The sequence below is a fragment of the Myotis lucifugus genome, unplaced genomic scaffold (assembly GCF_000147115.1).
Source record: "Myotis lucifugus unplaced genomic scaffold, Myoluc2.0 scaffold_87, whole genome shotgun sequence".
Taxonomy (NCBI): domain Eukaryota; kingdom Metazoa; phylum Chordata; class Mammalia; order Chiroptera; family Vespertilionidae; genus Myotis; species Myotis lucifugus.
Window position 1 is genome coordinate 3,762,391 of NW_005871135.1, and position 16,919 is coordinate 3,779,309.

Sequence of the window (16,919 nt, forward strand, 5' to 3'; positions counted from 1 at the left end):
CCGTTTATTATATAGGATATTGAGGGGCAGGTTTTCAAAGGGAGAGTAAAGGGAGGCTTTCAATTTTCTCGTATATTATTTTTATTTTCATTAGTTTTTATAACAAAAAGTTTGTAAGTTTTAAAATACATAGTTCTTTTTGAATGATTCAAAATTTCCTAAGTAATTGTCTGCCCATCTGGTGGCAGCTTTAATGTCCTCAAAGTTTTACATAGAGAGTATATTAGTATAGTTGCAGTGACTTTCCCTTACCCACACTTTTAGATAATCCCTTTCCTTAAGCAATATGAGAAATGCATATATACCTACTTTGATCAATGAAAATATTTCAAGTTTCACTTTCTTGTGACAGGTTCTATTTTGTTGAATGTGATCCAACAAATAATATATCCTCAACATTCACAGAGAATATGAAATAGCTATGTTATCATCTGTTGTCAACACATTCTTTTTGCAACTGCTACATCTCATTTTACACAGTTCAAAATGAAAGTATGAGTATGCTATGTTGGTGGGCTTGCCATTTTGTTAGTGACTTTTTAGTGCTAAGTTTTGTCAAGTGCTAATTATCTAAGATATAAGACAAAACAATGCTCTTAAATTCAGAACTGTAAAGGAAGGGCTTCAATATTATGTGTTGCTCTAAGAATGTTATAATATTTAGGAGCCCAACGGATTTTAATAGCTTTAATTTCACCAGTACGTTTTTTACCAATATCCCAGCTATATTCCGGAGATAAGAGTTTAGTAGGTTTATGGAGAAAGAAATACTTGTTTAGGTGACTTTCATCATGCCACACCGCTTCAATGTTATTTTTCTTATCATTCATGATTCCTTTGAAGCACTCCCTGGCAATGTTGAGAACCTGAATGGGAGTGCCACCAAATACAGCGGCATGGTAATAAAAGTCTCCCTTACCAATAGGTATGTATGCTTCTGATAAGTTATTTCTCTCATAAGGTACCTTTATAGGATGTGCATTATACCAATGAGAATGCATCTGAGCCACTGACTCCCCTAGGGTCTCTAATCCATATTTCTGCATGAAGACTTGATCCACGTCCATGCAGAAGAGGTAGTCAACTTCATATTGTATGTGATCTACAACATGCTCGCTGATGGTCTTCATGCGCATCATACTAATATCTTGCCATCTCTTCTCTCGCTTAATTTCAAAAACTTTGATTGTCCGGAGGGGACTCAGCTGTATCCAAGGAAACTTGGACAAATTATCTGTCAGAACATAAATTATGACTTTCTGGCCAACCATAAAATGCTTATTAGCAGATGATATAAAGTTGAACAAATAGAATTCAATATATCTGTGAAGTAAAAAAGAAACATGTTCATTTTCTTATATTTTAGTGGAACACAATAATATTTTAATTATACTGACTATAGTTTACCCAAAAGTGCTACTAAGCAACCAAATATTAAATATGCTTCTTGAGTTGTATTTAAGCAGTATAAAAGAAAGTGAAATTATCTGCCTTTGCTCTTCCTAATGGGTTCTGTGGATTATGGGAGAGAAAAGGAATTCCTCACAAGAGTGAATGAAATTGGTGAGATTAGGAACTGCACAGAGCCCAGTGCAAGGTGAGAGCCAGAGTTTTCAGGGATATCAGAGCAATGGGAACTTGCTCTGAAGATTGTAGGCGAAAAAGGCCTTGGGTCGTTGTAAAAGCAGTTATTGCTGTCTGTAGCTCACTTTATGAGTAGTCAGTTATGTATAAACAGTCAGAGGTGAAATAATTCATACCCCAATATCTGCACTGACTTTCTTATTTTGCTTTGTGGCCTTTAGTACTGTGCTAAGATAACTGGATTGGAAAATAAACTTTCTCATTTCTAGTCTCTCAAGCCAGTAAAAGAGTCTCAGAGTAATAAATAGCCTCAGGTAAATTTTTAAAAGTTAAAGGTAATCATATGTGGCTCAGCTTCAGATAATGTTTATATAATCATTAAAATTAAGTTCTGGGCATTTATGCAAAGAAAACAAAAACACTAATTGGAAGAGATATATGCATCCCATGTTCATTGCAGCATTATTTACAATAGCCAAGCCTAAGTGTCTATCAACAGATGAATGGATAAAGAAGATATGGTATATATACATATACAATGGACCATTAGTAATAAATTGAATGAAATCTTGGAAGCTAGCAACTTAAATCTAAAAAAGTCCAATTTATCCATATTTCTTTATGGTTAGTGCTTTTGTGTCATGTTTCTGAAAGCTTTGCCTCCTTAAGGTAGTGAAAATCTACATTTTCTTTTAGTAGTTTTATTGTTTTATCTTTCACATTTAAGTCTATAATCCATTTGGATTAATTTTTGAGTATGGCATGATATAGGGCTATTTTGTGTCAGTCTCAGCCTATTGATAATGATTCAAGGGCTAGGAATGTCTGGAGCTGCTCATCTGGAGCCCTACTACTTGTGGTGAGACACCCCCCCTCCACTCCCCCACCCCTCGCCACCACACACACACACACACAGACATTTCCCTACCAACAATGTGGCTGGCCCAGCGCTTGTGGTTCTTATGATTGCAAGATGCTTTCATAAGGTTGTTCAAAACCTCAGAACAGCTATCAGGGAACTTTGAAAAAACAAGGCTCACAAGTCCTTTGCTCCTTCCTTTGTTTCTTCCTTTCTCCCTTCCTCCTTCACTCCCTCTCTCCTTCTCTCCCTCTTTCTTTCTTTCTTTCTTTCTTTCTTTCTTTCTTTCTTTCTTTCTTTCTTTCTTTCTTTCTTTCTTTCTTTCTTTCTTTCTTCTTTCTTTCTTTCTTTCTTTCCTTCTTTCTTTCTCTCTCTCTCTCTCTCTCTCTCTCTCTCTCTCTCTTTCTTTCTTTCTTTCTAAAATATAATTTTATTGACTTCAGAGAGGAAGAAAAAGGGAGAAATAGAAACATCAATAATGAGAATCATTGATTGGCTGCCTCATGCATGCCCCCCACTGGGGATCAAGCCCACAACCCAGACATGAGCTTTGACTGGGAATTGAACCATGACCTCCTGGTTCATAGGTCAACATTCAATCACTGAGCCACGCCAGCTGGGCTTTTTCTTCCTTCCTCTTTCTGTGGATTTTCTTTATAAAAAAGTAGAGGCCCAGTGCACGAAATTTGTGCACGGGTAGGGTCCCTAGGCCTGGCCAGCGATAAGGGCCAATTGGGGCCTTCCAGCTACCGGCCAGGGCCTCCCTTCCCCGGCTGCTGGCCAGGGCCTTCCTTCATTCCATGCTGCCTCCTGGTGGTCAGCGCATGTCATAGCGAGCGATCAAACTCCCAGTCTCCCGGTTGAACTCCCAAGGGGACACTTTGCATATTAGCCTTTTATATATATAGATAACTATCTATTTAATAACATGTTACTAAAAACTATAATTTTAATGAATAATAGATACATTGTTCAACTTTATGTAATACTTTCTTGTACTTTTTTGGTATAATTTCACTATCAGGGCAGCACTTGCTTCATTAAGTGAATTGGGAAGTGTTCCCTCCTCTTCTGATTTTTGTAAGAGATTGTATAGAATTGATGTTAATTCTTCTTTAAATATTTGGTAGAATTCTTCAATGAAACCATGTGGACCTGTAGACTTTGGGAGATTTTAAATTTATAAATTTTATTTCCTCAGTAGATATAGGGCTATTCAAATGATCTATTTCATGTTGGGTAAGTTATGGTAGTTTGTGGTTTTCAGAGCCCATTTTATTTAAGTGGTTAAATGTATGTGTGTAGAGTGTTTTGTAGTATTCCCTGATAAACCTTTTGATATCTGAAGGTCTGAGGAATATAACTGGTTTCTTTCCTGATATTTGTAATTTGTGTCATTTTTTTTCTTTGCCAGAAAATAAATGGATGGTTGTGAATTTTTTTTCAAAGAACGAGCTTTTTGTTCATGAGTTTTCTTTATAGCTTTTCTGTTTCAATTTCATGGATTTCTGTTCTTATCTTTATTATTTCCTTACTTCTGCTTGCTTTGGCTTTATTTTGCTCTACTTTTTCTAGATTTTTTAGGTGGAATTATTGATAATATCTAATTTTCTACAATAAAAGGCCTGAATGTAAAGGATACATAGTATTACCTACCTTCCCACAGCAAACACAGTCAGCCCCACAGTAATTTTATGATGTGCATAATAATTTTCCAGTACTTCTTCTTTATAAGTGCCATGCCACACAACTGGAGCTAACCAGTTGGTAGTTGCATTCGTGGATGCTCTGTAAGAAAGACATAAGATTTATGAACAAAATGCCTTTTGATAACATTGTAGTAGATATTACTTATATATAAATCTTGTGTCTGATTGCAGCATTTCCTTTTAACCCTAAGCCTTTTTTTTATTTTACAATTTATACACTTTATTTATACACTTTATACACAATTTATACTGGAAACACTTGACAGTTAACCCCCACATCTGTTAGTTCCCACAACATCTCTACTGCTATTGAAACAAAATTTAAAAAAATAGAAAACAAAATAAGAAAAACATTGTTCATGTATGTAAAGTCAAATAAGCATTAAATAATATTCTTTATCGGTGCTAGAGTCACTGATAGTTATACAAAATGCTACATACTGTCCATAAATCACAGGAAGAAAATGAAGCAAAGTCACAGTTCATCCTTCCTAATCTCTTACAGCACAGATTGTAAGAGGTTTGGAGTCATATCAGATATAGAAGTAAAGCTTTAGCACTTTAGAAAATGTATCCATGAAGGAATAGATGTGAGACATGTCATTCAAATGTCATTCAAACTATAATACGAAACCTGACCCAACTCATAGTCCAGATAGATGCCAATCCCTCTGTGCATTTCCTTCAGAACAAGGGTGACAGGAACAGACCCTGGTGCCACATAATCACCATTCTGCAGCTGAATCGTCCAACATCTGTTCTTTTGTCTTGGCAGGTGCTGCTTTCTCTTCCTTTTAAGGAAGTCTTTTCAAACCCCCACAGCCCACTGAGGCTTGTCATCTACCTGGACCACCCAGTAATGTTGGCCACAGTCAAACCCTTCAGAACCCAGGACAACTGGGTCGACAGCACATCCCTTTGGATTCTGACAAAGACTTTGCTTTTTCCTCACAAATCTCACAGACTTTTTATCCTAAGTCACAAGTAGATTAGGATGTGCAGTCTTGGGATCCAAGATAACTTCTCTAAATCTCTATAATTTTCTGCAGGGCTGAACACTGCGGAGGAAGACTAAATTCTTCTCTCCTTAACTGGCACCAATAGATAGCTGGGGGTTTCAGGTTATCACAACAGTGGAGGACACTCTTGATATCCATCAGCAATTTCACATCTGGCATCACATTCTTCTCTGCCACCTCCTTTTGTACACCTTTGAAGTTGGAAAGATGGCCTGAAAATGCAGTTGTGTTTGCAATGAGTTTCTGTTGAATGTCCTTCTCTTCTTCAGCTAGCCTTGAGAGAACTTCCTCTTGCTTTCACTCTATAAATTGATGCCGGGAGCCGGTCCATCCTTGCTGCTTGACACAGTCGCTGCAGGAAAGAAACATCTGCACAGCATATGTTTCAAGGGACCTGGCATATATAGCATATTGTTCTTAATATGTTTGCTCTCTTTAGCGCCATGTGTTTTAACCAAGGTCACCTCTCCAAAAAGGTTGTTTCCCCAGGTGGGGATTTTTCCCTGAGGTTAGGGAGGGGATACAATCCCTTAATTAAGTGCCAGGCGGGTAGTTAAGCTACATAATCTTTACTCCCTGGAATGGAGATAAGAAACGCCCTAACCTTTGTAATAGAAATTGACAGGATTAAAATCGGCTGGTATAAATACAGATGTAACAAGACAATAAACATCAGATCCTCGTCAGTTCCTAACCAGAACTCCGACCAGAACTTTGGCAGGAGATCCTGGCTAGAGGTCCTGACTAGGCTGCTGATCAACTGAAGGCTGTCTTCGTGTCATTCCTTCTTCGCCGACTCCGTCCACACCTTTGGGGACCCCTGGACCCGCTGGGATTGGACCCCAGCAAATTGAGACTCAAATTCAGAGGCTAATTTCTGTTCCTGTTTTGCACCTTCTCTCTCAGTTCTATGAGTTTTTTGCTTTGAATGCTTATTAACTTCTGAACGTGGGTCATCTGCTTACTGATGTAACTGTAGAGCCTCAGCCTGTGATGACAGGCAGCCTCCCCCATGGGCCTCACCTGGTGGCCCTGGTGGACAGGGAGCTGAGTGCACATGGGACACAACAGCTCTAAGTCCTCCTCACAGAGAGGGTCAGGACCTGGTTGTGCTTCTTGCACAAACCCCTCTCTTCCTGCTGCTTCTTCTTGCCCCTGATGGTCTGGAGGAGATTGGCGATGTCAATCATCCTTCCCAGCTGGGTGTTGCTCCTCAAGCACCTCTCTTGGCATGTGTAATACAGGCAAGGAACCCTGTATTGTACATCAGCCCAGGACTGTTGGATGCAGGAGCTATAGACGTTGTGCCCACATTCAATGGTGACAGGGTCTCTCAGGTCATCCAGAAAGATGGAACAGTTGATTTCTGTTGGGAGTCCTGCCAGAGCTGCTTCAACTGCTATTGGGCCCTGAATGAAGGACTGGACTGAAGTAGGTTTCTTCAGGAGATTGGGCTCTGGGAGATCTCTCCACTGAGAAGCAGATGCACTCTCAGATCTCACTGTCCTTTCTGTCCTGAATGGTTCATTCCCATGAAACCAGTGGCTGCAGGTGTCCAGAGGAGCTCTATTCACTACCTCCAGCCGATCTCAGAGTAGTTGAATCCTGGCTCAGAAAGCAGATAAGGTTCTAAAGTGCCTATTCATTCCTTGGGATGAGGACAGATTGTTGCATGCAAAAATGGCTCCCCTGTGGTCCTGCTCATTGCCACATTTGAAGCAACCACTAATTTGTCTCTCTACCACCACAACCCCCCTAAACCCAAGTCATCTACAATCGTGCTGATTGGGACTGTGGCAAGTGTATGACTTTGGGACGAGATCACCTATACCTGGGTCAGTTTCCATCCTTAGTGACCTACCATCTGTTAACCCCAAGCCTTGATGGTTATGATAAACTGGGGAAACAGCTTATCAGAAATGGCCAGATCGCCCTAACCGGTTTAGCTCAGTGGATAGAGCCTTGGCCTACGGACTGAAGGGTCCCAGGTTCGATTCCAGTCAAGGGCATGTACCTTGGTTGCGGGCACATTCCCAGTAGGTGGTGTGCAGGAGGCAGCTGATCGATGCTTCTCTCTCATCGATGTTTCTAACTCTCTATCCCTCTCCCTTCCTCTCTGTGAAAAATCAATAAAATATATTATAAAAAAAAAAAGAAATGGCCAGATCATTACAAAAGTACGCTTACAGATTAGTTATACTGTTTCCAAGATCTTTGAGTAATAATTTATCTTATATTTGGACAAAATATCATGGTCCTAGTATTTTTTACACTGATTATTTTCAGAAACCATATTTTGAACACAGAATTTCCCAGTTTTCATAATCTCAAGTGTTTTCAGTACTAATGTTACTGCGTACTGCTAGAATCAACTTTGTCAAAACTCCGAAGGATAGCCAAAGGTTTAGAGCAACCAAGCAAGAGTTAAATCGAGAAAAAGATGATTCAATATGGAGGAGTAGGAAAGCTATGTGATATTTTTTAACTTAGCCTTGTACCAAGTTGCTCCCCATATGGTGGTTGTATTGAAAACAGCAAATTATGTTTTCAGTGTAAGTGTCTGATTATAGAGGGAGAAGAGCGGACCCAATTCCCAAGGAATTGTGTTTGTTAAGAGTTTTCTGAAGGACTGACTGTTTCACTTAATTTTGAACTCTCAAAATGGAAAAATGACTAAGTGGAGGGTACTCCTTGAAAATATTTTTAAAAAGGACCAAAGCCCTGCCACCTGGGGCAAAAGGTTAGGTTTTGGAATAAAAATTAAATATGCTGAAAGCCTGGGAGGAAAAGTTTGCAAGAGAGTTCCTTGGCAAGTGAGGGCTTTGATAAGATCCCATGATGCCTGCTCAGAAGAAGATCTGTGAAGACCCAATGATTTAATCTCTTGCTGCTATTCAGGCAGAGTGCAAGGAGGAAGTGAAGGCTAAGGCAGAGTTGTAAATATCTGGGCTGTGTTGAAGGAGAGTCCAAATACAGAGCCAGTCTTCAAAGACTGAGATTTTCTTTCTTCTTTTCTTAGTTTTCTTTTCTCCTGCTTCTCTTCTTCCTCGTCCTCCTTTCCCCTTTTTTTGTCTTTCTTCTACTGTCCTCTAACATCTCCTCCACTCCAGCTCTAGGCATTTACGGAATCTCTGTGAAATTATTACCTAACTACAAACTAAAGGAACAGAGACCTCTGAGACCAAAGAAGACAAAAAATACAGTCTTTAAAAAGTTGTTTAGAAAAGTCACTAAATAGACAAACACCTGCAACTCACAATGAGCATGAACAACAAAGGCCGAGGAACAAAATAATCTGGTTTCCAGAATGAGTACATCATAATATTTAAAATGCCCAATTTTCAACCAAAAATTATGAGGCATGCAACGAAAAAGAATGTATGGCCCATTCAAAGGAAAAAAAAATAACAAAACAGTCCCTGGGGAAGCCCTGACATTGGGCTTATTAGACAAAGACTCTAAATCAACTATTTTAAATATGCTCAAAGAGCCAAAGGTAACTTGAACCAAGAACCAAAGGAAACCAGGAGAACATTGTTTCAACAAGTAGAGAGTATAAATAAAGAGACAGAAATTATGAAAAGGAACCAAATAGAATTTCTGGAACTGAGAAGTATGATAGCTAAAATGAAAAAACAAAAAACAAACAAACAAAGAACTACAGGATTTCAACAGCAGATTTGATCAGACAGCAGAAAAAATCAGACACACACAGGACACTTTAATTAACAACAGAATATATATTCTTAAATACACATGGAACATTCTCCAGGATCATGTTAGGCCATAAAACAAATCTCAATAAACTTAAAATGGTTGGAAACATACAAACCATCTTTGCATTGACAGTGGACTGAAATTAGAAATTAATAGTAGCAGAAAATCTGAAAAAATCCCCAAATATGAAAAAATTGAACAACATTCTTAGAAAACTAGTAGGTCAAAGAAAAAACTCACAAGGGAAATGAGAAAATATATTGAGATGGGTAAAAATACAAATACAGCATACCAAAAGTTATGAGATGCAGTGAAAAGCAGTACTCAGGAGGAAATATATAGCTGTAAACATTTATAATTTTTGAAAAAAGGAAATATCTCACATCAATAAAGATGAAATATCTCACATCAATAACCTAACTTTCTACCTTAAGAACTAGGAAAAAAAGAACAAACTAAACCCAAAACAAGCAGAAGGGAGAAATAATAAAGACTGGGGCAGAGACAACTGATACAGAGAAAGGAAAATGATAGAATCGGTGAAAGAAAAAAATGATTCTTTTGTGGAACAGATTATCAGAAATGGCCAGATCATTACAAAAGTACACTTTCTGACACTGATTATTTTCAGAAACCATATTTTGAACATTTTTGTTGAGAAACCTTTAACTAGACTGGCTAAGGAAAAAACAGAAATGACTTAAATTATTAAAATCAGGATGGAAGTAGGGATATTACTATAGACCTTACAGGTATTAAAAAGGATTATAAGAAAATATAATAAACAACATATACACCAACATCTTAGATAACCTAGATGAAATGGACAAATTTCTAAAAACATGCAAACTAAAAGAACTGGTTCATGGGCAGTCCCATTTATGGGACTATATCAATAATCTTTTTTTATATTTAAATTTTTATTTTTTATTTTATTTTTTTCTTTATTGATTAAGGTATTACATATGTGTCCTTATCCCCCCATTCCCTCCCCCCCCCCACTCATGCCCTCAACCCTCTGGTGTCTGTGTCCATTGGTTAGGCTTGTATGCGTGCATACAAGTGCTTTGGTTGGTCTCTCCCCTTTCCCTCCACCCTCCCCTACCTTCCCTCTGAGGTTTGATGGTCTGATCGATGTTTCTCTGTCTCTGGATCTGTTTTTGTTCATCAGTTTATGTTGTTCATTATATTCCACAAATGAGTGAGATCATGTGATATTTATCTTTCTCTGACTGGCTTATTTTTCTTAGCATTATGCTCTCAGTTCCATCCATGCTGTTGCAAATGGTAAGAATTCCTTCTTTTTTACAGCAGCATAGTATTCCATTGTGTAGATGTACCACAGTTTCTTAAACAGATATCTCCTTTCAAATTTTAATTAGGTGAAGTCCTAAACCCTATAGCATCAGAGTGAAAGATAGATGGGTAGAATAAGAAGATGGAGACAGAGAGGGTAGGGGAAAGCTGTTGTATTAAACATGAAGTACACAGATAGTCCATCTATCTGATTTGGGCTTTGGTTCTCTCATTGATGAAACAAGAAGAATCAACCAAATGGTCTTGAATACACCCTTACACCTTTTTCCCCCCCTTAATACACCCTTACTCTTTTGACCTGCCATCATTCTAGGACCTTTGAGTTTTTGTTATCTGCACACTCATTCATGGAGGATGCAGGTCCCAATGTCCATTCCCAATGGGTCTAGTCCACTGCTAATTTTTCTAAATGTAACCAAAGATCCATCTGCTCTCCCACATTTGGAATGGCAGTTGCCATTCATTAACTTCTATTGAGCAATCTATGGATTAATTTCACATGTTAGATTTGGCATTCTTACCTGGGGAAAAACCAGCCTGATAGATTTAATTCTGGTTGAGTATTCACAGACCTATCGAGAAAAATAATGCAAAGAGTCACACTATATCTTATTAGAGTTTGAGATAACTTGAGTGTCTATCAAATCATGGGTTGGATTATAATAAGATGCAGAATGCAAAGTGAGCACGAAGCAGTAAGAAAAACAGTGATGAAGTTTGGCAATAGTGGCATGGAAAAATCATGATTTTCAACCTCAACTTAACCCTGTGTGCTGCCCAGAAATCTTTGTTTCCATAGTTCACATTCTTATTCTTCTAATTCAGAGGGAAAATAGTAGCCATCAGATGAAAACTCCCTCAACTTTCTTCCACCTCACATCCAAATTTACCTATAGTGCCCTAGGTGGTTTTGTTCAGTGGTTAGAGTGTCAGACTGCAGACTGAAGGGTCCCAGGTTTGATTCTGGTCAAGAGCACATGCCTGGGGTTGTGGGCTCGATCCTAGTAGGAGGCATGCAAGAGGCAGCCAATCAATGATTCTCTCTCTCATCATTGATGTTTCTGTCTCTCTTTCCATCTCCCTTTCTCTCTGAAATCAATAAAATATATCCTATATAATAAAAGGCTAATATGCAAATTGTCCCCTCAGGAGTTCGACCGGGAGCTCAGGAGTTCGACCGGGAGAGCAGTTCGATTGCTTGCTATGATGAGTGCTGACCACCAGCAGCAGCAGCAGGGTGCTGAGGGAGTGAGGGAAGGAGGAGGCGGGGAGGTGGGGGCCAGGTCTAGGGACCCTATCCGTGCATGGATTTCATGCACTGGGCCTCTAGTATATATTTTAAAAAATAAAAGCTTTAAAAACAACAACAACAAATTTACCTATAGTGCTGAATATTTTGCTCTTCTACCACAATGGAAATATATTTCTACTTCTGTTTAAGGTTAGCCTTAAATATCCTGCTCAGAAGCCTTGATTTGATTAATTGCAGAAGGGTTTCTCTGAGGCCCTTTATTTTGATCAGTTGACACTCTCTTGGGCATTTTTCTATGGCGTCAAATTTTCATGTACAACTAGACTTCTCCCAGGATTATAGGACTCATATATCCAACTGTGTTCTGAAATTTTCTTTTGAAGTTTACACAGACACTCCAAAATGAAGATGTTAAAGTCATCATCTCTTCCCCAAAGTAGGGCCTCTTCATATGTTGCCTTACCTCTCTGGATCCACTTGGAATGGCAAGGCAGAAATATGAGAATCATTCTACACTCAGAGCACTCCCTACGTCCCAACATCAAATTCATCATTAAACCATGCTGGTTTTACCTCCAAAACATCTCTCAGATCCATCCCTTATCTCCATTCCCTGCCACCACATGACTGCAAATCACCATCATCGTTTATCTGGGCTACTGCAATAGCCTCCTAATTGGTCTCACTGTACACTTTAAAAAGACTGTTTAGTGCAAAAATTTCAAAGGTACACAAATTCTCTCTCCTCCCTTCCTCTCTGAAATCAATTAAAAAAATATTTTAAAGAAGAGACTAATATAATGAACCTCCATATTCCCATTCCCTACAATGAGCAACGTGTTACCCTTTTAGCCTATCCTTGCAGTGCCCTTTTCAACCCATTCTGCTTCCAGTATCATGTTTCTGAAGCTCTAGTGTTACCATGTCATTATTCTGTTTAACAAAAGTTCAGTGGCTTCCCATTGTCTAAGGATGATGTCCTCATTCTTAAATGGCCATAATATTCTCCGTGATCTCACACTTCACGCTGTCCAGCCACATCTCCTACCTAGCCCTGCACTTATAATTTTCCAGGCTCATTGGCCTTTTCCTTTTTTAAATTTTATTTCCTTAAGCATGCCACAGATTCAACCTGCTAATTCCCACATCACCTTCAGGCCTCATTTTAAATATCCCTTCTTAAGGGAAATATTTTCTGATCTGCTAGATGATGTTAGATGCTTTTCATTAGTAGCTAATACACCAACCATAATTGAAAAAATTAAAGACATCATCCAACCAAAAAAAGCTAATACATATTGAATACTTTCCTAAATATTATCTAACGTAATCCATATTTATAAGATAGGAACTATTATTATTATCCCCATTTTACTAGATAAGGAAATAAGGCACAAAGAGTTATTATCTTGTCCATAATCACAGAGTGGGTGGAAACTGCCTGAGTCCTTACTTTTCCTCCTTGTTATGCACTCTAATGGCACCCTGGCTAGGATACCTTTGGAGAGCTGACCCTGGGCTAAGTTAACAAGAGGATAGGGTTAAATCTTATGCCCAGGGGACTGTCTTTGTGCCTAGTACACAGATAAGAGTAGCTGCAACATCAGAAGTGTGAATGAGTTGTGGCATTCGACCTAACACCCACTTCCATTGACAACGATGCCTTTGAATGATGAGTATTAGTATGATAGGGCTATAGAATTCTGATTAGGTAATAGAACAATTGTTAGATTGTATTTCATTGAATACATTTTGCCAGAAAACATTTTAACCCATTCCTCCTCTATTTTCAGGTGGTTGAAAGTTACTGCCCCTGTTAGTCATGGCTATTTATAGGGGAAATATACTCTGCCTAGCACATGAAAGCCTTCTTACTATATTATTTTCATGCATAACACAGCTCACCCAAGTATGGAGTCATGGTCTTAGTGGGGGTCTTGTAAATCAAAGAACTATCAGAGAGACAAGGCCCCTGGACACAATAAGCATCAGAAAGGAAAGTTGCTTTCACTTCACTATGTGGGTTCCCATGACTAGAAGAAATTGAAGAACATAAATGATATTAGATCTTGCGCAGTATTTGGGGAAGTTTTCCTTTCTGCACACATTCTGATGGCATGATTTGGTAGGTGGCATAGGGTTAATGCAATCTCCTGAGAGTCTTTTAGCCAAAACTTGATTCCTGTGTGTTGCCCTTAGCTTTGAAAGGCACAAGATTCCTACAGGCTGAATTCTGATTCCTGTAACTCGTTCCCCTCACCATTTCCCACTCCTCTGTCAGAGGCAGCAACTTTGTCAGTCTGCTCTTCTTTGACTCCTAGTATTCTGACCTTAAACGAGTATCTCCAACATGTGTTTGTAAAACTGCTTTGGTTTACCTTGCCTGCAGGAACCAAGGACTTGCAGGTTTTTCAGTGCCCTCTAACCAGTTTTGTCCTCAAAGAAGAGGTCATAGCATATTTATAAGTACTTACCAGCATTGATATGTCCTCTGTAGTTTCTTTGTGCTTAGGATAAATAAAAAAAACACATTTATTTACTTTTAAACTTATATAAAGGGTTTTCACATTTAAGATGACTAGAGTTATACTCAATCTATTCATTTTATTACCTAATTTTACCTAATATTACCAAATACTTAATGAACGCATACTGTTATGGACAGAATGTTTGTGTCCCTCTCAAATTCATATGTTGAAATCCTAATTTCCAATGTGATAGTATTAGAAGGTAGGGCCTTTGTGGATGATTAGGTCAGGAGGGTGAAGCCCTCTTGAATGGGAATGCCTTTTTAAGAGATTCCAGAGAGCTCCTTCACCCCTTCCACCATATGAAGACATGGTGAGAGGATGGCTCTCTATGAACCAGGAACAGGCCTTCACCAGACAGTAAATCTGCTGGCTCCTTGATCTTGTACTTGCCAGCCTCCAAAACTGAGAAAAATAAATTTGTTGTTCATAAGCCATCCAGCCCAAATGGACCAAGACACAATACTATATGCCAAGTACATTGTTGGTTGTAGAGTACAGTAATGAACATGATAAAAGTTACTGAGGTGATTTGACTGATAAATATTACTCATATGCTATATCTTAAAAAATAACTATTTTTAGATACAAATGAGAAAAACTTACTTATCATTAAAACAATGAAATTTGCTAATAGCAAATGAAATCTTTCTGCTTGTCTCAAATATGTGGAGGGCAAATACCATACATAGTGCCTGAAGACACCAATATTAAGGATGTTTCTTTTTAAAAAAATATTTTTATTGATTTTAGAGAGGAAGGGAGAGGGATAGAGAGATAGAAACATCAATGATGAGAGAGAATTATTAATCGGTTGCCTCCTGCATGCCCCCTACTGGGGATTGAGCCCACAACCCAGGCATGTGCCCTTGACAGGAATTGAACCTGGGACCCTTCAGTCCACAGTCCGATGCTCTATCCACTGAACAAAACCAGGTAGGCTTAAGGATGTCACTTAAAGAAGATGCCACCTATTTAAAAATGGCTCAAATTTCTCCATAATATTTACTAACATTACATTGCCATAATTATACAGTAACTGTCTTGGCAGTTTAACATTGCTTCTCCTCACACATATTGGCCTACACAAATTACATTTAGCTCTGACTTCATTAGAAACAAAGAATTTTTATGCTGAAGGCAATATTTATGCTGACATATTTGGATGTCATTTGGATATATCTGGGTGTATTTGGATTGATACAGTTGCATGCTGATTTATTCAGGGGATGAACCTATAACCTTCCTGACATAACCAGATCCTTAAACCAAACACCAAAATAAAATATTCATTATTTTTTAAAGTTACCTGAATCGATACTCTCTTTGCAAGGCCCATAGAGATAATAAAATGAATAATAATAGAATTTTTCTTTTGTATCTCATTCTTTACTAGGAGGAAAAAGAAACATTAAAGTAGATTAAATAAAGTACAATGTATAGAGAATAAGCTGTGTTGAATCCTGTCTCTTATGACTTAAACTAGATGACTTAATAAATTTTATCTGGGATTTAAGGCACCTCTGGTCATTGGATGTTGCTTTATATGGAAATAGAATTGAGTCAGTGAAGAGACACCATCTATTTGAACTATCCACCCAGTGGTAGGATATTAACTGGTCTGGTCTTGATACAAGAGATCTTATAAACTTCATTCATCTTCTCTAAAGTACAAAGGACTCTTTTCTACAGAAAAATTACACCACTTCCTCTCCTAACTCTTTCAGAATGGGGTGTCAGAGAAAAGAGATAATTATGAAAATACTTGGACTCTAAAGAGTTGTATAATTATAAAGAAAACTTAATTATTTGTAATTAAATAATCTTATGAAGTTGATCATTCTAAGATAGGTGATAGAACTGATAACAGTATAAAATATGTGCCCCTTCTCAAAGTATTTGAATATATAATTGGTTCAGAGCACTCACTGGAGGCTAAACTATAATTTTTAGATTATTTGTTCATTGACCTTGGAATTTCAGCCATCAAGTTTATAAAACTCCTTTGTAATATTTAATCTGTGGAAATAAAGTTGTGTGCAGAAAAGAAATTGGCTATGGCTTAATTTGGTTGAAATTAGAGACAAACTCTTACCTTTTGTTTTCCTAAGATCATGCAGGAATTTTATACAGTTTCTTCCTTGAAGACTTAACATTTATGGTATAGTGGTTTGGGAAGACATATGGAGAATCTTAAGAGGGCAGACAGTTTTCAAGCAAGAACTTTTAAGACCTTTGAAAAATCATAAATCAGATAACCTAATATTGGTTCTATGGTACTCTCCAGTTTTTGTGTTTATTATTTCAGTCTTCTGTGAATGATGATGTCATCAGATTCTCTTGATGATGAAATAACTAGATACTTGCAATCATAACAATTCACATGCTTGTAACTTCTCTTTATCATTATCAGGGGACTGGATTTTGTCCCATTAAAAAACAAGTAGGATCATATAAGTTTCTTTCTTGTCGGTTTTTTAAAGCTTCATAATATACTAGAGGCCTGGTGCATGAATTTGTGCACATTGAAAGGAAATTAATTAGAAGAAATATTTTAATATCGCTATTCACCCTTTCTCTGTAATAGACATGTCAACCAAATTCATGAATGACAATGACAGATGGAAACACGCGTGCAATTGGTACCAGCAAGAGCTTTATATATATAGATAAACTTAGACCTGCTTTCTGATTTAGCTAAACTTTTTCCAGCCCAGTGAAGCACCCCAACTTCTCTTTCAGGTAATTGTCAGCAACTCAGCAGTAAATATCAACACGAAGCAGATTATTATTGTAGATCATGCAGGGAAAACAAATGGTAAAATATTTAACTGCAGCAGTGTTTGACTATATTCTGCACAGTGAGAAAACCTGAAGTCATTTTCATGGTCCACCATTTATTACTTCTTTTCAGTTGGGTCAAGTTTCTAAGCG

At 37.9% G+C, this 16,919-nt stretch overlaps 1 protein-coding gene across 1 annotated transcript; it reads right to left on the reverse strand.

Moving 5' to 3' along the window:
- Window positions 1-63: 63 nt before the first annotated feature.
- LOC111822959 (N-acetyllactosaminide alpha-1,3-galactosyltransferase-like) lies at window positions 64-16,463 on the reverse strand. Its single transcript, XM_023755949.1, has 6 exons — window positions 16,081-16,463; window positions 15,295-15,377; window positions 13,932-13,964; window positions 10,727-10,777; window positions 4,100-4,231; window positions 64-1,323 (listed from the first exon to the last, which is right to left on the reverse strand). The coding sequence occupies exons 2-6, from the start codon at window positions 15,369-15,371 to the stop codon at window positions 603-605; spliced, it is 1,014 nt and encodes a 337-aa protein (XP_023611717.1). The 5' UTR covers window positions 15,372-15,377; window positions 16,081-16,463; the 3' UTR covers window positions 64-602.
- Between the last annotated feature and the right edge of the window lie 456 nt (window positions 16,464-16,919).